General features: G+C 40.1%; 1 protein-coding gene across 1 annotated transcript; it reads left to right on the forward strand.

The window, feature by feature from the left end:
- Positions 1-18,490: 18,490 nt before the first annotated feature.
- LOC131188920 (C-C motif chemokine 5-like) lies at positions 18,491-21,371 on the forward strand. The gene is made up of 3 exons (XM_058164594.1): positions 18,491-18,647; positions 20,201-20,303; positions 20,976-21,371. Exons 1-3 carry the CDS (start codon positions 18,572-18,574, stop codon positions 21,061-21,063), a joined length of 267 nt encoding a protein of 88 aa, XP_058020577.1. The 5' UTR covers positions 18,491-18,571; the 3' UTR covers positions 21,064-21,371.
- The last annotated feature ends 2,003 nt before the right edge of the window (positions 21,372-23,374 follow it).

Consider the following 23,374-nt stretch of genomic DNA (forward strand, 5'->3'; position numbering starts at 1 on the left):
CAACGTCCTACTGATCACCTTTTGCAACCTTCTGACAAGCAAAGTCAATGGACAAGCCAAATTCACTTAACAAGCATCTTACAAACTTAACAACTGCAGTGATTCACTTAACAATTGTGGTAACAAAAGGTCATAAGATGGGGCAAAACTCACTTAACAAATGTCTCACTTAGTGACAGAAATTTGGGCTCAACTGTGGTCATATGTTAAAGACTACCTGTAAAAGGAGATATATATTTCTCTCCTTCTCTCCCTTCCTCCCTTTATTCTATGTTTCCTGCTGTAAGTTGTTGTTCCCCTATACCAGGGGTCTGCAAACTTGGCTCTTTTAAGACTTGTGGACTTCAACTCCCAGAGTTCCTCAGCCAGCAAAGCTTTGAAGTCCACAAGTCTTAAAAGAGTTGAAGTCCACAAGTCTTAAAAGAGCCAAGTTTGCAGACCCCTGCCCTATACATTTCATTAAATCCTATCTCCAAAAAAGAAAAAAAAGTTGAGACACTTGAAAAAATAAATTTTAAAAGTCTGTAACATTAGGAAGTACAAAAAAAAAACCTAGACGAAACAGTACATCTATTTCCATAAAATTGCCAAAAGGAACTGCACAGATGTAATCATCAGCAGTGAAACTAAGGTGATTTCTGGGGGTCAAGTGGCCGTGGGACAAATTACCGCGGGACTACTATCAAACGGTGGAATAGAATCATTTAAAAAAAAGGTTGCAAAAGGAGGGACAAAATGAAATGTGAACGACCGAAAGTAAAATAATTTTTAAATTAGTTTAAATACTTAAATTGAATTGTTTAATTGTCTCTTCGCAAGTTGTCTCACGGTGAGTTGGCCATGGCGAATTGGTTGCGGTGAGTTGTCCCATTCTGATTTCTATTAAACTAGATGTAAGTCCTTCTGTGATGCTGCTCCTGCTCCTATCTTTCTATTTATATTGTCCTGAACAAGAGAATTCTCCTTTTTTCTCAATTAATCTTTTATAACTCCAGGATTTGGATGAGTCAGGCAAGCTTCCCTCACCAATATTCTAAGATATCTATCAAGCTGAGAGGTAGGTAAGGCCCCCAAACACACTGATGTAAAAATGTTTGGTTTGAGAACCTCAGCTAATCCAAACCAGCTGATCAACTGAAACAGGAGATTCATTCTGATGGGTTCTTATTATAACATATATAATAGAATGTCATTCATTTTTTGAGAATGGCCTGAATTCCTGACAAAACTCACAACTTTTAAAATTTATTTAAACACTTTTCTGGAAAAGTTTATAGTGACAAACCTTAAAAATTAACAGCAAATTCAGTAGTTTAGCCTTCTTCCCCCCACCTTCTTTCCTTCTTTCTTCCCTTCTCTCATTTTTCCTTTCCTTTCCTTTCCTTTCCTTTCCTTTCCTTTCCTTTCCTTTCCTTTCCTTTCCTTTCTCTTCCCTCCTCTCTTTTTTCTTCACATGACTTTTACTGGCAAACAACAGCTAATGGTCAAGCCCCCCAAACCATGGTCAAGTCCACAACTTTCGTCCAGTCACTCTTTCTCTATGCAATCTACCCCACAGAATTATTCTGATGGAGCATAACAAAAGGAGGGAATGTGATGTATGTTGCTTTGAAGTCCTGGATGAAAAGGGAGATACAAATTTAAATAAATAATTTATATAATATTAAATCTCTCATGTCTGTTTGTAACATTCAGTTGGGCAAAATGGTGTGTCATTGGCATGGCAACACTTTTTGAATCAATATATCTCAAATGGACTAACTTACAGAATGCATCCAAAATATGAGACCCATGATTCCTGTGGATTTAAATTTGGCAAAAAAATGACCAGTCAAGTGCTGTTATGTTGCCAGGTCACTTTGCTGCCATGATCAGCCACAGCCACATAATCATCATTTCCAACACTCCCTATCAATTTCCTGCAAGGAAAATCAGTGGGGAAGGCAGCAGGCAATCAGAAGTTACTCCTGTTTCCTACGAGGAAACTCAGTGGGGAAGGCAATAGGAAGTCAGATGTTGCTCCTTTTTGCTCAACCAAGGTTGCTCTGTTTAACATAACATAACATAACAACAGAGTTGGAAGGGACCTTGGAGGCCTTCTAGTCCAACCCCCTGCCCAGGCAGGAAACCCTACACCATCTCAGTCAGATGGTTATCCAACATTTTCTTAAACATTTCCAGTGTTGGAGCATTCACAACTTCTAAAGGCAAGTCGTTCCACTTATTAATTGTTCTAACTGTCAGGAAATTTCTCCTTAGTTCTAAGTTGCTTCTTTCTTTGCTCAGTTTCCACCCATTGCTTCTTGTTCTACTCTCAGGTGCTTTGGAGAACAGCCCGACTCCCTCTTCTTTGTGGCAGCCCCTGAGATATTGGAACACAGCTATCATGTCTCCCCTAGTCCTTCTTTTTGTTAAACTAGACATACCCAGTTCCTGCAACCGTTCTTCATATGTTTTAGCCTCCAGTCCCCTAATCATCTTTGTTGCTCTTCTCTGCACTCTTTCTAGAGTCTCAACATCTTTTTTACATCGTGTTTAGGTAAGGAAGCATTTCTGAAATGATGACCCGATGGGTCACAGATTGTCTTGTATTATTTATTTATTTATTTATTTATTTATTTATTTATTTATTTATTTCAATTTCTATACCGCCCTTCTCCCGAAGGACTCAGGGCGGTTTACAGCCAATTTAAAACAACATGGATATACACAAAAATTAAAACATAATTTAAAATAATAAATAATGTAATAAATAAATATTTGTCTTCTCCTGACACTTAGCTAACTTGATCCATTCTGTTATTGAGCTCCTGATATGTTGTATTTCTATACATAGAACCTTAAGGCTACAAGATCTGGGCCCCTACATTGGAGATGATCAATAGATGAATGCAAAGAAATACAAGGGGGGCGGGAATCGCTACCATCATCAAGCAGGCATTTGGGTAGTTTGAGTACAGTTCTGTGTTGTGGGATCTCAACTGTTTCTGAAAGGGGTGTCATAAGGTGAATGGGGTCAGGGAGTCAGACACATTTGGGCAGATAACTGGCATTCATTCTCACTTCTGGAGAAGAGCTGGATCCACAACCGAAAGATCCCTGAGCAGGAACAAGGAGGATCAATGGTGTTGACACTTACTTCAGCATTGATTATCCCGGGGCTAGTTCTATTTACCACAATATCCTTTTAAAATATTCTAAAGCGAATGTCTAGCCAGGAGGGAGATGGCCAAAGCATGTACGTAATTAGAGATGCTCAGATCAATACATTATCCTTTTCTATAACCATATATTTTCTTATTCTCAAGTATTCTCAGGCAATCATACTGATGTTACTGTATAAGTAAATCTTAAACTATACAGTGTGTTGTTGTTGTTGTTTTAAAATTAGGGCTGGCAATCAATTTGTGGGCTGGAATGCAAAAATCAGAAATGTAACTTTTGCACATTGTACATTACAGATGATGTAATACAATAGTCCTAAGGACTAGGACTAATTATTTAGCTTTACCATTGTTCTCACAGCTCAGAAACCCAAAGAATTTACCTACGTTGTATCACACCATTGGGTCAGTATTAACTGTTGGCACATGCCTGAATGAAACTGCAATTTTTTATGCAAGATTTCAGAAATATTTTGCCACTGCCATCTTCTTAGGGTGACTTGCCCAAGATCACTTAACTTTCTTTGTGCATAAGGTCGAACCAGAACTCATGGTCTCCCAATTTCTAGCCTGATGTCTTAACCACTATACAATAGCAATAGCACTTAGGCCTATATACCGCTTCATAGTGCTTTACAGTCCTCTCTAAGTGATTTACAGAGTATATTTCCCTCCAACAATCTGGATCCTCATTTTACCGACCTTGGAAGGATGAAAGATTGAGTGTACTTTGATCTGGTCAGGATCGAACTGCTGGCAGTCAGCAGAATTAGCCTGCAATACTGCATTCTAACCACTGCACCACCACCAAACCGATTCTCTTTATGACATTATATTATATGAATTACATGATGATGTATATGAAATTATTGTGGCTTATAAAAATTGTTTATGTTGGCATACTAGTAGTGAAGTTATAGGCCTGGGAAGAAAGGGGCTTCAAGTATAAAAGCAGTTTCCAAAAATTTCTTGAAAGACGCTATTGTTTGCTGTGTGCAAGGATTAACCTTACTTTTCTTCTTACACAATCATTCAACAATGTGATGCAATGAAGTTCACTGAGGCTAGAACTGGAAGAGTTGCCTTCATTCATAGACAGAAAAGAATTTGAACAAACGTTGCGTAAATAATTTATGGCTGCAGATTCTCCATTTTTCACAGAAGAGACCTAGGACACTATGATGTACCTCAAGGAGTTGAGCACAAGACATGGAAAGTGCCTGCCTCAGTTTACACATAAATACCTTGGTTCTAAACTAGCACTTCTGCAGTTTACTTGTATCACTATTACCTTCATCTTGCATCACTTCTTGTATCAACAATTGCCTTCATCTTAATAAATTTGTCTGAAGAGAACATTGCAAAATTCATACTTGGAAAAACCACTGTCAGCTCAGGTAGCTACCATGATTTGACAGGAACCACAATAGACTTAAAGGTGTCCAAATGCTTCAAACCTCCTATGTTGGCCCTAGATGCTGTCAACACAAAATCTTTCCCTCATAAAATTGTGATCTTATTGAGAGTTAGTGATTTTCTAAAGGTTTACTTACCTTTGATATAGGTTATATTCGCTGATGGGGGAAGAGAGGGCTGGTGGGTTGTTGTGTGGGTTTTTTGTTTTTTTGTTTACTTACATAATGGAACTTATAGTTTAGTGATATAAGTAAATCAAAAAAACCAATTGCTTTTCTCCCATCAGCAAAGATGACCAATGGGACTCATATCAAAGGTAAGGAAACTTGTAAAAATAACTTACTTTCAGTGAATTCTATTCTACAGTATTTAAATGAAGCAAATATTGCAAATATCCTGTGGTTATTCAGAGCACTTTTCTCCAGAAGCCACAAATGCTAATTCATGTCAGCCCAGGGTGCAGAAAACAAGCAACAGGAAGGAAAGCCATCATTTCATCTCCTTCCTCCTCTCTTTCTCCTTCCTCTTCCTCTTTCCACCATCCGATTATGAGGCGCTCCCAAGTTTACATTTTGATTTCTGACATTTATGTCATATTCGTTTGTTCAGCACAATATCACATGAGTGTTGACAACTCTACATTGCATATCAGTGGAAGCCTTGAGTCACAATGAAGGAAATTTTTGCTCATCTATCCACTATCATCATTAGCAAGAAGAGGGAAGGGGTGAAATCAAGAAACAGATTTGTGGTCAGAATGATTCAATATGTTTTAGGTTGAATGTGTCACTTAAAATTGATTTATAGTAATATATATGTATGTGTGTCTATACACACACACACACATATATAACATTACAAACTATTCTAAAAATACGAATTCCATTTGTAAAAACAAGAAACAGACATTTTGCGAGCTCTGGAACTAAAATAATTAAAATTTTATTCTACTAAGCTTTCATCAGCCATCTCCTGACATTGTCAGAGTATTAAACTACCATTACAGAGATCTCTGCCTTTTTTATACAGAGATCTCTGCCTTTATATGCCATTAATCAATTTGGCCATTATGCATATAATAGGCCCTTCCAGCCGTCTCCAACTTGTAATTAGCTGTGTTATTTTTGCTGTTCGTCATGCTGGTTGATGGAGGCTTAACTCCTACTGTATACATGCGCGCGCGCGCACACACACAATTGTGGGGCACGGTGGTCTAAAGGTTAAGACATTAGGCTTGTTGGCCAACAGTTCAAGACCCGAGTACCACGTAACAGGGCATTCCGTGCATCTCGGTTATAGTCATGCTGGCCACATGACCCTGGAAGCGTCTTCAGATAGTGCTGGCTCCCTCGGGTAGGAAATGGGGATGAGCACTGCCCCTAGAGTCCAATACAACTGGATAGGGGAAACCTTTAGCTTTTTAAATTATTTATTTATTTAATTTATTTATTAATTATACAACAGTATAAAATCTTATAGTATTATTGTAGGAGCTTTTTCTTATTTTTGGTTTTTAATAGATAGAATAGAATAGAAGTTTTTATTGGCCAAGTGTGATTGGACACACAAGGAATTTGTCTTGGTGCATATGCTCTCAGTGTACATAAAAGAAAAGATACGTTCATCAAGGTACAACACTTACAACACAAATGATGGTCATTTAGCATTTCCTTTGTTTCTCATTTTCTTTTGTCTTTTGTTTTATTTTTAGTGTAGTTTCTTTAGTATTCCTTTTAAGTCAAGGGTTGGGAACGATGGTTGCGGAATTTTGGGAGATGAAGGCCACAAGTCATAAAGGGGCTATTGTTCTCCACCTCTGCTTAGGTGAAGGTAAAGGTTCCCCTCGCACATACGTGCTAGTCATTCCCGACTCTAGGGGGCAGTGCTCATCTCCGTTTCAAAGCCGAAGAGCCAGAGCTGTCCAAAGACATCTCCATGGTCATGTGGCCAGCATGACTCAATGCCACAGGCACATGGAATACTATTACCTTCCCACCAAAGGTGGTCCCTATTTTTTCTATTTGCATTTTTACGTGCTTTCGAAACTGCTAGGTTGGCAGAAGCTGGGACAAGTAACGGGAGCTCACCCCGTTACACGGCAGCACTAGGGATTCGAACCGCTGAACTGCCGACTTTTCGATAGACAAGCTCAACGTCCTAGTCTCTGAGCCATCGCGCCCCCATTCTCTGCTTATAGGTATATAATTTGCTACTGAATAGCTTGAAATGTAATTAGTAACTCCTGATTTTGGCACATTATCCCTACTCTTTATAAAGTTCAGTAACAATTATATTTAAAAAGACATTGTTTGTTACTGTAACAATCTGTTATGTAAGTGATCTGGGATTTGGGAAAACTTAAACCCATCCTAACTTGTCTTTTCCTCAACAATACCATTCTTGTCTTTTAGGAAACTCCTGGGGTCAATAGCAATAGCACTTAGACATATATACCACTTCATAGTGCTTTTACAGCCCTCTCTAAGCAGTTTATAGAGTCAACAAATTGCCCACAACAATCTGGGTCCTCATTTTACCCACCTCGGAAGGATGGAAGGCTGAGTCAACCATGAGCTGGTGAGATTTAGGGGCCATGGTAGCTCAGGCTGTAAGAAGCCTGTTATTAAAACACAACAGCCTGCAATTACTGCAGGTTCAAGCCCGGCCCAAGGTTGACTCAGCCTTCCATCCTTTATAAGGTAGGTAAAATGAGGACCCAGATTGTTGGGGGGGCAATAAGTTGACTTTGTAAAAATATACAAATAGAATGAGACTATTGCCTTATACACTGTAAGCCGCCCTGAGTCTTCGGAGAAGGGCGGGATATAAATGTAAATTAAAAAAAAAAAGATTTGAACCCTGAACTGCAGCTAGCAGTCAGCTGAAGTAGGCTGCAGTGCTGCACTCTAACCACTGTGCCACCTATATATTCTATACAGCAAGAAGATCAATAGTGATTTTCCTGCTGAAGGTGAGCCTTCGAAGGTATCCAATAGACCAACACAAGTCCTCATTATCAATTGCTTTTTCTTTAATAAAATGCATTTAGGATGGATACATGGGTCACACTTGACTGATGTATAAGTGTTTATGTTAAATGCACATGGAAGGAAGTATGCAGTGGCGTACCCCTAGGCTCTGTTCTAGGCCCAGTACTCTTCAACATCTTCATCAATGACTTGGACAAATAGATGGGGAACTCATCAAATTTGCAGATGACACCAAGCTGGCAGGAATAGGCTCCAGAAGATAGGCTCAAGATACAGAAAGATCTTGACAGACTTGAACATTGGGCGCTATCTAACAAAATGAAATTCAACAGTGAAAAAAGTAAGGTTCTGCATTTAGGCAAAAACAAAAACAAAATGCACAGGTACTGTATATGTGGTACCTTGCTCAATAGTAGTAACTGTGAGAGGGATCTTGGAGTCCTAGTGGATAATCATTTAGATATGAGCCAGCAGTGTGCAGCAGCTGCCAAAAAAGCTACCAACACCAACACAGTTCTGGGCTGCATAAACAGAGGGATAGAATCAAGATCATGTGAAGTGTTAATACCACTTTATAATGCCTTGGTAAGGCCACACTTGGAATATTGCATTCAGTTTTGGTCTGAGTTGGCAGGAAAATGTCCAAGAACATGAATGGTAGGGAAAGCATCAAAATGACCATCAGGGTGTTTGTAAGGTTTTTCTTCTTGTGTAAAGAGCATTCAATTTACAACTACTATAAGTACCATCATGTTTCCCTACTGAAGGAAGTGAAAAGAGGGAAAAGGAAAGAATTTTTACCCTGAAATGCAGCAGAGATGACATGAATTTCCTACATAAGGAAAGCTGATGTTCTCCAGACAAGGTTGGGAAATCAAAACGGCACCAAAGAAGAGTGGGGAAAAACATTGGCAGAGCAAATACATGAGATACAGTATCTGAGATAATAGTGGAACTGAAGAACCAATTTCCAGACTCTCTCTTTAGAGAATGATGGACCGACAGCTGAAGGACACGGATTATTGTAGAAGCCACTTGGGTCTCAATGGATCAAGGAAATCCAAGAAACACTTGGAGGTGTACAAGAGGTGTACAATGGTGGTAGTTGTTTTTCTGTTAAGAGAACTGGAATGGCTATGTGCAAATCCAGGACAACACTGCAGGAAGTGTGCTGCCTACCAGGTATATAGATTCTAAATGCATGTCCCCTGTAGAACATGATGAAGAAGTGATCAAGACTATTCAAACCTACCAAATTATCCTTTCCTTTTGTGCCATGTGGAAATAAATGATACCCATAGAAATAAATGATACCCATAGAAAAAATCATAGTAACATTCTCTGGAGACTATGAGATCTTGGACCAAAACATGAGGCAACTGAAAGCACAGTTAGTTTAAAGAAAATTCTTCCAATTGAGGGTCATAAGGCAAAAAGACAACCAAGTTCCACAAGTCAAAACATGGCCATGCAAATGGTATCACTGAAAAAGGTTGGATTTTATGACCATCCCCTCTACGTGTTCATGGAGGACTACTGGGAAGAGAAGAGAAATGTCTTACCAACACTGGGAAGGCAGTGCTGACAAGAATCTCGCCAATCTCATCAGCAGAGTATTAGAACAAAAGGGGAACCACATATGCAGCCAAGAACTGAGGCCAAGAAAGCAGAACGTTAAGAAGCATGAGGTCAGAATGAGGACTCAAGAGTTTTATTGGACTGTACAACAGAATGTCAACAGGAGGTACAGTACTCAGAACTTCAGATGTTTCTACACCAACCTAAAGAGTATGGAAAATAAATAGGAAGAATTAGAATTGTTAATTCAGAGAGACAAATTATATGTGATAAGCATCAATGAAAGTTGGTGGAAAAATACTCATGATTGGAACACAGCAATGCAATGCAATACTATTAGGTTTGTTTTCCAAAAGGAGCAGACTGAAGAAAAGGGGGAAAGAGGTATTTCACCATGCAAAAAGAAAGAAAATTTACACTCACACACAAATCCAGGAATCTGAACATGGACCTCCTATTGGAAGTATTTGGGTAAGGTTAAAAGGAGAACAAAATAAGGCAGAAGATATAGTTGAGGACTTTCCACATCAAATAACCGATGTTTTAGAGAGGGTTGCAATCGCAGTAGTTATCGTGGCATCTTGATATCCACCCAAAAGCTCATCCCTGTTTCATGGATGCCAGTCTTGAAAACCTATACTAGTATATCTTGACCTCTGTGGAAATCTAACTCTGCTAAGAATGAGTGGATCAACAATTTCTTGTCTTCTCTTACTGATAACTTCATTCATTCTCTACTCAAAATTCCAAAATCTTCAACCAAAAGCTGTCTACTATTGACCTCACCCCATTCCTGAGAGGACTATAAGGGGCATGCATAAGAGCACAAATGTGCCTACCATTCCTGTCCTATTGTTCCCTTCATTATATCCAATTAATATAGTTGATGCATAATTTTAATTATATATATTTTTTTCTTCAAGATATGCTGTTTTATCTATGACATTTGTGTATACTGTTGTGACAAAAATAAAATAAATAAATAAATAAATTTTCAGAAAATGGAAGGCAGGACAAGGGGGCATGTTAGCCTGAACCCAATCCTCACCAAAAGGAAGGAAAAGCCATAAATGCACATAGCCACCATGAGGTCATGAACTCCTCCATTCACCTGTTCTTAGAAACATGGACAATGAAGTCGCCCAAAGGCAAAAGAATGTAACATCAATCTTGAGTATACCGAGAGCAGTTCAGGAAGGATGCTACTGGACAACTCAGCTGCCAGGCCATCAGTAGGATGACTAACTTGCCCTTATAGATTGATTTGCCAAGATTGCTTATGCAGAGAAAAGTGTCATTCATTTCTGGACATTTGTTAAGGTTCTAAGTTTGTTCTTGACCCAGTTGGGCAAGACTAGAGGTCCCTGACTCATTGCTTTGTTCTTTCCTCAGACATAAGAGCACAAAAGTGCCTACCGTTCCTGTCCTATTGTTCCTTTCATTATATCAAATTAACATAGCTGTTGCATACTTTTACTTATATATATATATATATATATTCTTTTATGATGTGTTGTTTTTTATTTATGTCGATGTTTGTGTATATTGTTGTGACAAATGAATTTTTTAAAAAAAAGATAGATGAAAAGTAGAACGTCCTTTCTGGGTTTCTGGGTTTCCTCTTCAACTCTAACTCTTGAACTTTTAACACTTGATAGTTGTCCTTGCTATCTAATTCATGTTCCCTATGACCCAAAAGTTTCTTGCCCCAAATGTTCACCTTTTCACTAGTTGGGTGGAGAACTGGAAGTGCCATTCACCTGATAAAACTCTACATTCTAAAGAAATATTCTAAAGAAAAGATACAAAAAAAAACCCTTGAGCAATTTCATCATAGATTAGAATTTGCTTTATTTTTACTTCTCCTTCTGTTCTCAATATTATTTTTTTTAATTGTCATACGGACCAACGTATTGCTTCCCAGGAGATTGAGTTGGAGGCAAACAGAAATCACTAGCCTCAGAGATCTCTCAATGGAAGGAGAGATGGTTGATCGGTTGGATTCTATATAAGCTAGTGGGGGTCTTTCTTTCTACCAAGGAGAACCATGCTGAACTGAAATTCGTGTCAAGAGAAGTGTTCTGCATCTTTCACATTGCAAACGTATTATTATTAACCTTTGATGCCTCCTTTCCCTGCTGGAATATTTGCCAAGGGGAGTCCAAAATGTCTTCTGAAAAGGAAAGACCTACTCTGGCAAATGTTCAGTGCTCCTCTGGGGTTTAATCTGTTTGATATCATTTCAGCATTGGCATTATTTGCTTCTACAATTAAAAGAACATTTCAAGTACCTATAAATGAGAAATCCTGACATTTTTAATGATTCATATCATTTATTAACGACAGATGACAAATTACATTTTTGTCGTTACTCATTTAAGGAAGGGACTGAGTGAAATTTGCAAAAGTCAGAAAGGTTTTTTATGTAGAAAGAAAACAGTGACAGGTTCATATATCAGGCCAAGGAATAATGTGGTCTGTTTGATTTTGCTTAATCAGTTATGTGAATCTAGCTATTGTGGTTGCTTAATTATGTTTTATAATTTAGTGGTTTATTTAGGTTACAACATTTTGTTCAACAAATCATGTCTTCATGTATTCAGAGGTATGTTCATCCGATGAGCTGTAAGAAGAGCCTTGAGAAACAGGAAGAAGAGTTGCAGGCTAGGCAGCAATCAAGCAAAAGATATCCTAGTCCACAGAAGAAATGGAGTATGGGAAGTGTCTCAGAAGGGACCCTCCCTAGATCTCTGGAAAGCAAAGTTAGGGCAGGAAGACTTTCAGACTTGCAAAATTCTGCTACTGTAACCTTCCATAAAGGTAGTGTTAGTACTAATGGTTTTAGCTTCTTGTCTGGACCGCCTCAAAAGGCTGGCAGTTCATGAAGTCACCTGGAGTTAAGCTCAACTCAGAGAATATATTTCTGTCACCCAACTAGGGGTGAAATCCAGTAAGTTCTGACAGGTTCTGGAGAACCAGTAGCGGAAATTTTGAGCAGTTCGGAGAACCAGCAAGTACCACCTCTGGCTGGTCCCAGAGTGGGGTGGGAATGGAAATTTTGCAATATCCTTCCCCCAGGAGTGGGGAGAGAATGGGGATTTTGTAGTATCCTTCCCCTGCCATGCCCACCAAGCCATGCCTACAGAACCGGTAGTAAAAAAATTTGGATTTTACCACTGCACCAAGCCCAAAGGTTCTGGACAGGTGATTGTCACTATTCACTTGCACATTTTCCTGAAATATTGGAGAAGAAAGTTCTGTATCCCTTGAAAAGTTCCCCCCCCCAATGAATAAATTCTTTCACAGGGAGCGCTAGGTTCAATCACCCTGTTTCCCAACAGAGAAAATTTGTTTAGGTTCAAAGCATAGTCATACATTCTCTATAAAATAGTTAATGGGTTCAAAGGAAGATCATTTCCATTGGAAATAAAATTTTAACATAATAACAGAGTTGGAAGGGACCTTGGAGGTCTTCTAGTCCAACCCCCTGCTGAGGCAGGAAACCCTACACCATTTCAGACAAATGCTATCCAACATTTTCTTAAAAATTTCCAGTGTTGGAGCATTCACAACTTCTGCAGGCAAGTTGTTCCACTTATTGATTGTTCTAACTGTCAGGAAATTTCTCCTTATTTTTTGTTGTTTCTCTCCTTGATTAGTTTCCACCCATTGCTTCTTGTTCTACCCCCAGGTGCTTTGGAGAATAGTTTGACTCCCTCTTCTTTGTGGCAACCCCTGAGATATTGGAACACTGCTATCATGTCTCCCCTAGTCTTTCTTTTCATTAAACTAGACATACCTAGTTCCTGCAACCGTTCTTCATATGTTTTAGCCTCCAGTCCCCTAATCATCTTTGTTGCTCTTCTCTGCACTCTTTCGAGAGTCTCAACATCTTTTTTACATTGTGGCGACCAAAACTGAATGTAATATTCCAAGTGTGGCCTTACCAAGGCATTATAAAGTGGTATTATCATTTCATGTGATCTTGATTCTATCCCTCTGTTTATGCAGCTCAGAACTGTTTTGGTGTTGGTGGCTTTTTTGGCAGCTGCTGCACACTGCTGGCTCATATCTAAATGGTTGTCCACTAGGAATCCAAGATCCTTCTCACAGTTACTACTATTGAGCAAGGTACCACATATACGGTACCTGTGCATTTTGTGTTTTTTTGCCTAAAGGTAGAACCTTACTTTTTTCACTGTTGAATTTCATTTTGTTAGATATTGCCCAATGTTCAAGTCTGTCAAGATCCTTCTCACAGTTACTACTATTGAGCAAGGTACCACATATACGGTACCTGTGCATTTTGTGTTTTTTTGCCTAAAGGTAGAACCTTACTTTTTTCACTGTTGAATTTCATTTTGTTAGTTAGCACCCAATGTTCAAGTCTGTTAAGATCCTTCTATATCTTGAGCCTATCTTCTGGAGTGTTGGCTGTTCCTGCCAGCTTGGTGTCATCTGCAAATTTGATGAGTTCCCCATCTATCCACTCTTCCAAGTCATTGATGAAAATGTTGAAGAGTACTGGGCCTAAAACAGAGCCTTGGGGTACTTCACTGCATACTTCCCTCCATGTGGATGTAGTTCCATTGAGGACTACACGTTGAGTGCGGTTGGTCAGCCAGTTACGAATCCATCTGGTGGTGGTGCTGTCTAACCCCTATTTTTCTACTTTATCTAGTAGTAGCTTATGGTCTACTTTATCAAATGCTTTACTGAAGTTGAAGTAAATTATATCGACAGCATTCCTCTGGTCCACTAATTCTGTCACTTTGTCAAAGAATGCAATGAGATTAGTCTGGCATGATCTGTTTTTGACAAACCCATGTTGGCTTTTGGTTATTACTTTGTTTGCTTCTAGGTGTTCAATGATTTGTTGCTTGATTATCTTTTCCAGAATCTTCCCTGGTATTGAGGTCAGGCTGATAGGTCTGTAGTTTCCTGGATCTGTTTTTTTTTTTTTTTTGAAAATGGGAACTACATCAGCTCTTTTCCAGTCCTCTGGCAGCTCCCCTGTGCTTCAGGATCTTTTTGAACTTGAGAATGTCACCACACACTAATACTGAATTATTTGTTTCATTTGCTTCTAAAAACAAGCTTGTACTGAGTCCAGCACACGTGTGTTGCATCTGGTTTTTGACTACTAAGTTAGCAATTTGTTAACTATAAGAATGAAAAACACAATTACGTGTTTTACAAGTTTGTGACATTTTTCTGTAAGAGGGGTTTTAGTTTATGTAAAGCATATGAGCTGTTTTTCTGTACAAATTCCAAATGACACATAAAATGGTGTATATTTTTGTTCACATTTCTCCATGTTGGCAGCTTTGCCTTTAGTACAGTTTTTGCCAGCAATTTTCCTAAATACAAGAGAAACAAACCAGTGGTGAAATCCAATTTTTTTTACTACCGGTACTATGGCGTGGCGTGGTGGGCATGGTGTGGCTTGGTGGGCATGCCAGGAAGGGCTGAGAGACATCTTTTGGAGAACTTATTTGGGAATGCCACATATGAAGAGGACTTTGCTCTCCACTACCTCCAATAGCCATGAATGAGCCAAATAACAAATAACTCAAGGGGGTGAACATAACCAACACACTTCCGTCCTCCTATTTTCCCCACAACTTCCCTCTGCGTTAGGCAGAAAAAGTGACTGGCCCAAAGTCACCCAGCTGGCTTTCATGGCTAATTCAGGAGAACTCACAGTCTCTAGCATGATACTTTTCTAGCATGGTACTTAACTACTAATCAAACTAGCTCAAAAACTGTGGAACATGCTGTCTGCAAAGATGCGTAGCCTTTTCATTCTGGATATTCCCAAAAAATAATAATGAGGATATTCTTTTTAAGCAGGCAAGTGAAATTTAATCTGAATGTGACTATATTATTTTTTTTTGACTTCCTTTACATTGGAGGTTGGTTGGCTTGGATTTAGATAGCATCAACTTCACACTGATAATTTAGATTTATTTGAACAGGGAATATAGACGTTTGAAAAACCAACCTACAAAAAAAAAAAAATGCCACTCCTGACATGGTGGTGTTCTGCATTCCTTGTCAGCCTTATGGAGTTGTGTGGGGCACTACATTCTAGTACGCGTAGTCCTCTATTTATGGCCACAACTGAGCCCAAAATTTCTGTTGCTCATTGAGACAATTGTTAAATGAATTTTATCCCATTTTACGACCTTTCTTGCCACAGTTGTTAAGTGAGGCACTGCAGTTAAGTTAGTGACCTGGCTGTTAAGTGAATCTGGCTTCCTTATTGACTTTGCTGGTCAGATGGTTGCAAAAGGTGGTCACATGACCTCAGGACACTGCAACTGTCCTAAATATGAGTCAGTTGCCAAGTCTCTGAATTTTGATCACGTGACTATGGCAGGGGCGGGTTCAAAATTACTGGTTTGCTCATGGGTGCGCACATGCACGCTCACACACACACTCAATGCTTCTGCGCAGAAGCGTCCAGGCGGGTGGGTGGAGCCTCCCACCGCCGCCGCTCGGGGCCTCCCGCCGCCGCCACCACTGGACTATGGGGATGCTGCAACGGTTGTGTGAAAAATGGTCACTATTTTCAGTTCCGTTGTAACTTCAAACAGTCACTAAATGAAATGTTGTAAATTGAGGACTACTTGTATACAGTTGAGGATCAGGTTTACATTCAAGGAGCTCACTTGTGTTTCAAAGAAAATAGAGTATCTTTAAATAGTGGGTTGATAGTTTTACCACTGGAAGTCATAAAGTAGCAATAATAGCCTGCTTTATGCAAGTTATCGTGATTCAGCTTAAGTAGGAATAGTTGGCAGCCTTCCACACAGCTGTTTTGGAGTTTGTGGCTCCTCTTCAATATGCTAATACATTCATTGTTCTGACTTGTGTTCAGAGAATTAACCAATTTTTAACCTGGTTCTGAATGTTAATAAAACAAAGGAGATCATTGCTGATTTTAGAAAGAGCTGGCATAGTGATTCTCCAGTTTGTATCAAGGCTTCAGCTGTGGAGATGGTCAATAGCATTTAGTATGTGGGGGCGCAGATTACTAACAATCTGACTTGGTCTCTCCACATATCATCCTTAGCGAAGTGTGCAAACCAGCTTTTGCATTTCCTGCGTCAGATGAGAAGAACACATTTTTCTCCTTCTGTGCTGACTACTTTTTACAGAGGCACAATTGAGGGTGTTTTAACAAACTGCATCACTGTTTGGTTTGGTGGTTGTAGTGCCTCAGATAGAAGGATCATACAGAGAGTGGTAAGGACAGCTAAGAAAATTATAGGAAGCTCACTTCCCATTATTCAGGATATTGCTTATAAGCGCTATGTACTTAACATAACATAATAACAGAGTTGGAAGGGACCTTGGAGGTCTTCTAGTGCAACCCCCTGCTGAGGCAGGAAACCCTACACCATTTCAGACAAATGGCTCAAAATATTGTTAGAGACCCCACACACACACTTCACAACCTGTTTCTGTTGCTTCCCTCTGGGAGGAAGTTTCGAAGTATCTATAGCAGGACTACTAGATTCTGTAACAGTTTTGTTCCTTTTGCCATCCGTCTTGTAAATTCGCAGGATTCTTTTCCCCACCATATATATGTATACATTTGAACTAGGCTGTGATGTTTCTCTGAAATCAACGAAATTTCATTTTAATTTATGCTGTTAATGGATGATTATTAACAAATGATTATTGTCATTTAAAGTGACAAAAGAAATTCTATTCTATTCTGTTCTGTTCTGTTCTGTTCTATTCTATTCCCCAGGAACTGCAGCAGTGATGAAATGTAAAATTTATTACTACCAGTTCTGTGGGCATGGCTTGGTGTGGGTGGTGGTGGTAATGTGACTGGGTGGGCGTGGCCAACTTTTTTTTTCTTTTACTTTTAAAAGCATTTTTTCTACAACCTCTTCAGCCGAAGAGGTTTTAAAAGCATTTTTTTTGGCATTAAAAGAAAAAAGAGCCTCTGACAATCAGGCAACTCAGTTGGGATCATCAGAGCATTTTAAAAGCATTTTTTACAGAAAATGTAGAAAAAATGTTTTTAAAAAGCTCTGATGGTTCCAGCTGAGCCGTGCAATCATCAGAGGCTTTTTTTTTAATTTTTAGAAGCATTTTTTTCGGCTGAAGAAAAAATGCTTTTACAAGTAAAAAAAAACTTCTGATGATTGCGCAGTTCAGCTGGGCATGGGGGGAGGCAGGGATTTTTGCTACCGGTTCTCCGAACCACCTGCCGCTGTCAGCGTTCCAGAAAACCCCCTCCTGCAGAAAAAACTCCGAAGCAAACATCTTTCAGAGTTCTTTTACTAGCACAGGTAAACTGGCACAACTGGGGAAACTCCGAATCTGGGGATCTTGGTTTTTCCTCAGTAAGAAAAATTCGGAAACCACCCCCCCTTGCCGATCACATGCTCCAATCGCCAACCGTCCCATCTCGAGACATCACTCCGGCCACTCCTTCTCCAGATGCAGTCTTGGCCTGACCTTGACCAGCAGGAAGAATGCTATTATGTCTAATGGCCCCTTCTACCAAATCCCCCCTCCTACTTTCCCACACATGGGAAAGTGGCAGCGCGGAAGTCTCCGGCCTAGTATGGCTTCCAAAGCTGACAGCCGCCATTGCTACCAGATCAGGCGATCTGGTCCGAACCGGGATCATTTCACCTCAGAACTGCAGGGAACTCTGCTTGTCCAGCCTCTCCGGGTGACAGCTGTGCTAACAGCCTCTGCTGTGAAAGGCAGAGAAGATGCAGGAACAGGATTCCAGCTCAGAGAACATCTGTTGATCTCAGGTGAACCTTTGGATTGAGACCAGGGCCGAACTCAAGCCAAAGAGCAAGTTTCCCTTGAGAACTCGTTTCTTTTCCACCATTGTTCCCCCATTTCAGCGCTCTCTCAGAAATCCCCAAAGCCTTGCACCATTTTCAGATTTTGAGGCCCTAATTGAGATAAATGTACATTTAAAAGTCTATAAACGATAAATGCTGCATATCTCTCAGCTTATTTAAAAAGTGAGATATCTGAGTGAGACCAGACCTCCGAGAACCCCCGCTTGATTTCCTACTTCCTTTCTCCTCACCCTCTCACACCTTGCCAGAAAAAGCTATTCTGCTCTTCTAACACCATTCCCATTTTTTTCCCCCTGCCAGGAATGTTATTTCCAAAATCCCTGACTTAACCGCCACCCGCTTTGTAAAGTTTCTCTGCCAACATTTGCTTCCGCTTTCGTCCCGAGAACTGATTGTAGCAAATTTTTTTTACTGTTATGTCATCATTTCTCAGATATGAGATATTTCCAGCAAATCTCCACCCTCTCCTCAACCAGTCTATATAAACATGAGAAGTTCTGCCTCTCAGCATGGAGCTAGGGAGGTGCACAAGCTACCCCAACTACTATTTCTTCTCTCGTTTGATCCAAGAGCAAAGATGAACAGCTCCCTGGCTACCCTCGCCGTCTTCCTGGTTGCTGCTATGTTCTTATCCCAAGCTCAGGCTCAGTTTGGTAAGACTGCATTTTCTTCTCTTTTTTAGCATCCTGCCTACTGGGGATTTTGTGGGTGGTTAGGTGGCTCATGGTTAAAATGCTAGACTTGTTAGCTAAAAAGCTGGCAGCTTAGGTTCGAGACCTGAGCACCAAGTGATGGGGTGAGCTCCCCCCATTGCCTCAGCTTTTGCCAACCTAGCAGTTCGAGAGCATGCAAATGCAGATAAATAAATGGGTACTACTTTGGTGGGAAGGTAATAGTACTCTGTGATATCATGTTGGCCCCATGACTGCAGAAATGTCTTCCAATTGTGCTGGCTCAGTGGCATTGAAATGGAGATGAGTAGCGTTCCTATAGTTGGCAATCACCAGCAGAGTTAAATCCTCAGGGACTCCTTTAGCTTTTACCTACATTCAGAGTTATATAACCCTTGCCATCTTGAAATGGATTTTAGGTTTGGCTCAACCATCTCTCCTGAAAGTGCTGGTCATACAACAAACAGTTAGGGACAGCCAATGCTACTCAGGGTATAAGTACAACCTCATTTGAAAAGGGAAGCTCTGCAGAAGAATTAAGCCCACTTGGTTGGAGCTAAATTCAAAATGAGAAGGAGAGAGCAGCACCCTGTCCAACCCTTCAGAAGATGTATGTGGAGAGAATGAACTCTTCCTTTCAGGTTTCAAAAGAGGATAGGGCAGATGGATATATAACATTTGTCTTTTTTACTCCAAAACGCTTTTATAATTATCATAAGGCATTTCAAGGATTTGTGGGAGGAGAGAATACAGTATCACTTGTATTAATGCATGCAAAAAGAATTATTTTCCACATTGAACATTGTTCATTGAGTGGACAAAAGGAAAGTGGATTCCCTATGTACGAGAAATCTAAAGCCTATCCTCTAGTGCCGGGTAGCATTTTTGGAGTTAGTGCTTTGGGGCTCACATAGTCACTATCTATTTCTAATAGATACATACTAGTAAGAATCCATTCTATTGCAAAGGAAGGAAGGAAGAATAGAAGGATGGAAGAAAGGATGGATGGATGGATGGATGGATGGAAGAAAGGATGGATGAATGGAAGGATGGAAGAAAGGATGGATGGAAGGATGGATGGAAGGAAGGAAGGAAGGAAGGAAGAAAGGAAGGAAGGAAGGATTTTACCTGAGTGAGACAATTCCTGCATTATTAATTTCTGCAGAATTCATTGTTGAATTTGCCTCTGAAATTTTCACAACTAGAAGTAAAATACAAATCTCCACCTCTAGCTCTGTACCAGAGCACATTGTTTAAAAGACTTTGGGCCAGTCATTCTGCCTTAGTTCTCTAGGGCTGTTTGGTAGGAGGATGAAACATTCGCTATGTATGCTACCTTGAGTTGTACAAAATAAGGTTGGATATAAATCTAAATAACAACAGCAACAATAATATGATCCATGGTAATCTGCCCATATTATATAAGGGGAATGGTAGATATTCTAAACTAGCAGGTGAGAAGTTCAGGTTCAAGATTCAGTGACTGGGGAAGGGAAAATATTAAAATGACACAAGTCTCTTTTCCTGTCTTTCAGACCCCAGGCTCTGTTGTTTTGACTATGTAACCAGGCCTATTCCACGGAAGAACCTGAAGTCCTATGAATATACAAACGCCAGGTGTTCCAGGCAAGCTGTCATGTAAGTACTAAAAAAAATATCTATCAGCTCCTAAGCGATTCCTGAATATGTTAAATGTGATGTTGGCTGCCCTTGAAACATCTAGTATCTTTGTGTGACGCCTTTATAGAAAAATGCACCAGCTATAATTATTATATTTTCCTACATTGACTTTATGTGAATTTAATTTAAATGTAAAATTAGTTGCAGTCCTTGTTGATAGGCATTTCCACCAAACATATCACAATGAGGCCAGAGAGGAGTTCATTCAGAAATATATATATATATATATTCATTTTTTGCAATAAACATTAATAAAGAGGTGGGGTTTCAATGGCAAGGCCCTTGGCTGCTATCTTGATTTATTTGTCGCCCCCTCTGCAGATATCCTTATACCAAAATCTAAATTTATCTCCCTCTTGAAAGGGCCTGTGTGCAGTTTAGTTCAACACTTCGATTCACAATTTTCAGGCAAATCATCCCTTTAGCTTAAATATTTAAATTAATTGAAAGATTTAGTGGACATCTGCCCATGCACCTCCTTTCATGAAATCAATTTGGAACGGGAGCCTCTTGAGGGTAACTGATGGGGGGGGGGCAGAGCCCCTTGAAAACCGAGTGTGGTGCCAATTGTAGAGAATTGCTTTCTTGCCAGCTGGTGACGAAATATGTATGTGTATGTCTCTTCTGCAGATTAATCACACATGTGAACCGACGGATGTGTGCAGATCCCAGTGAGCCATGGGTCCAGGATCGTGTAAAATATTTGTCCAAAAACTGACAACCTTCCACCTCCTTCATACTCACCTGGAGAAGCCCCAAGAAGTCAACACTTTTAAAATGCTTTGGATATGGGGGGAAAAAAAAAAGAACATGCGTGACTCTTATTCTGACCTTGCGCACTCCTAACTTAAACTTCATTGATGGAAGATGAAATAATGTATTTTATTTAAATTATGGGCAGATATCTTATGTATTTTATATTATTATTTTTTAAAAGAAGTAGTTCATTTTGTCTAAAGGGTCTGAAAAACATTTGACAGAAACGTAATGTATGAATAAATCTCAGGGTTATGGAATCCATACATGTCTCTGCTTGTCTATGTTTGAAATCTTTTCTGAGAGCTCCTTCAGGTTACACAACAATTCTTATTTCATTGAAAGATGGACTAGGACTTTGTCTGGGCTCTGGTTCTTCTCCTTCCTTGGGAGTGAGGATTCTTGGAGCTTCCATAGCATCCCTCCTTTTCAGACTTGAAAGATGGATGTCAATCTTGCAAGGTAGACTAGACAGGAAACATAGTGAGATGAACTATTTTTACTTTACTGTAAGGTTCCATTAACAGAATCTTGCAAATCTGAAAATACCTTCCTCTTCCATCCCCTTATACAGCTCAAGAAACTAGGGATGGTCCCCCCTGTGTCTCTTGCCCTACTCACTGCTGCAGGCTAAATTGCCTGTTATCTGCCTCTGTCTGCCCTGACTCCCAACTTAATTCCCAGGGGTGGGCTTCAAAAAATTTAGCAAGGGGTTCTCTGCCCAGTTGCTGGATGGGCGTGACCATGGTGGGTGGCCTAATTGGCCCCCTGCACCACAGTGGGGGGGCTCTGGAGGCTTTTCTTGAGCCTTCGGGAGGGCGAAAACAGCCTCCTCAGGCTCTGGAGGCCTTCTGGAGGCCAGAAATGGGAGCCTTTTCCAAACTTCCAGTAGGCCCGTTTTTCATCCTCCCTAAGCCTCCACCTGCACTTACCTGCATCCAAAAGGGGCCGTGTGGAGACTCCTGGGAGGGGTGGAGTGGGGTGGGTGGAGCCAGCCAGGAATGGGATTTGGGGGTTCTCCGAACTGCACAGAATTTTAGCTAGAGATTCTTCCGAACCCCTGCGAACCCCCAGCAGCCAACCACTAGTCATTCCCACAGACCGTTATACCCTCCATTGACTGTGCTGCTGGTGCACTGGAACTTATGAGACAGGGAAGCAGCAGCCTGCAAGGCTGTGGAGATACTCTATAGTCAGAGTAAAGCCTTCTTTTTTTTTTTCATAAAAAAGTTTTATTTTTACAATCATATCAAACAGCTCATCCAATGTACAGTTATATACAATTAGTCGGGCTTGCCCAGTCACCAGCCCCCTTTTTAACACTCTTCCCTCTTCTACCTTCTTTTACTTTCCAGACCTTCCTCTCCTTCTCTTATCATTATACTCATGTAAGTCGTGGCTCCATTCTAAAACGGCTATACTCTTGTTGGTTTCCTCTTCATTTCCAGCATTCTTATTCTTCTTTTAAAAAAACCCACCTTATACTGCTGTTTATGTGGTTGCATGCAATAGGGATTTTGATGCAAGATGGATGCTGCTTTAACATTGAATCCTTGCAGGTTTTCTCTGTTTGCAAGGAAGAGATAAGGGAAGGGGAAGGGTTGTTTATAAGTAATCAAGAGCTCGCTTATCACAAACAGCATCTTAGCCCAGGTGACAAGAAACCTGGGAAGGAGAGTTTAAAGTCATTTAAAGTGACTGCACTTTAATTAAGTCAGTCTAAATGACAATAGAAAATTCCCCTTAGCTTCCGAGCTTTGGCATTTAGCCAAGACCAGCCTTAAAGGCACTTTGAAGAAATCTTGGTTGGTCTTGCACAGCTGTGTGGGGCTTGGCTGTCTTCCTGCATCGTTAACACCAGTATCAACCATGTGGCACTGTAACTAATACAGGTGGGAGTTTCTGCAGATCTGGGATTTCCAACATGAAAGCATGTGGTTATTACCACCTCTACTTCATGGAGAGGAACTCTTTTCTTTTAAAATATGCCATTGAATCTGTGCACAATACTGTGATTTAAACATTGTTGGACTGAGCTGTGCAGATGTGAAAAAAGCTTGTACGAACCTGGGGTCAGTTTCTGTTTTTATAATGCTTAAATCTGCCTGTGCTATTCTGTAGACGAGGCTCACATTACTATAATGACTATGATATTTTGAAACAGATCCTTTAATGGATACTGTTTGTTATGGTTATTTTATGGGACATTTGCTATCGACTTTTGGCTAACAATCCTCAAATCTCTCTTTCCTTCTTTTTCATTTTAATCTTTT

This window comes from Ahaetulla prasina, chromosome 1 (genome assembly GCF_028640845.1).
Source record: "Ahaetulla prasina isolate Xishuangbanna chromosome 1, ASM2864084v1, whole genome shotgun sequence".
NCBI classification, from domain to species: Eukaryota; Metazoa; Chordata; class Lepidosauria; order Squamata; family Colubridae; genus Ahaetulla; species Ahaetulla prasina.

Excerpts from the sequence above, each read along its gene's own strand:
- LOC131188920 (XM_058164594.1), top strand. The coding sequence starts at position 18,572 with ATGAACAGCTCCCTGGCTACCCTCGCCGTCTTCCTGGTTGCTGCTATG. Across the intron at positions 18,648-20,200 it reads CCAAGCTCAGGCTCAGTTTG|ACCCCAGGCTCTGTTGTTTT; the intron begins GTAAGACTGCAT and ends CCTGTCTTTCAG. Across the intron at positions 20,304-20,975 it reads TGTTCCAGGCAAGCTGTCAT|ATTAATCACACATGTGAACC; the intron begins GTAAGTACTAAA and ends TCTCTTCTGCAG.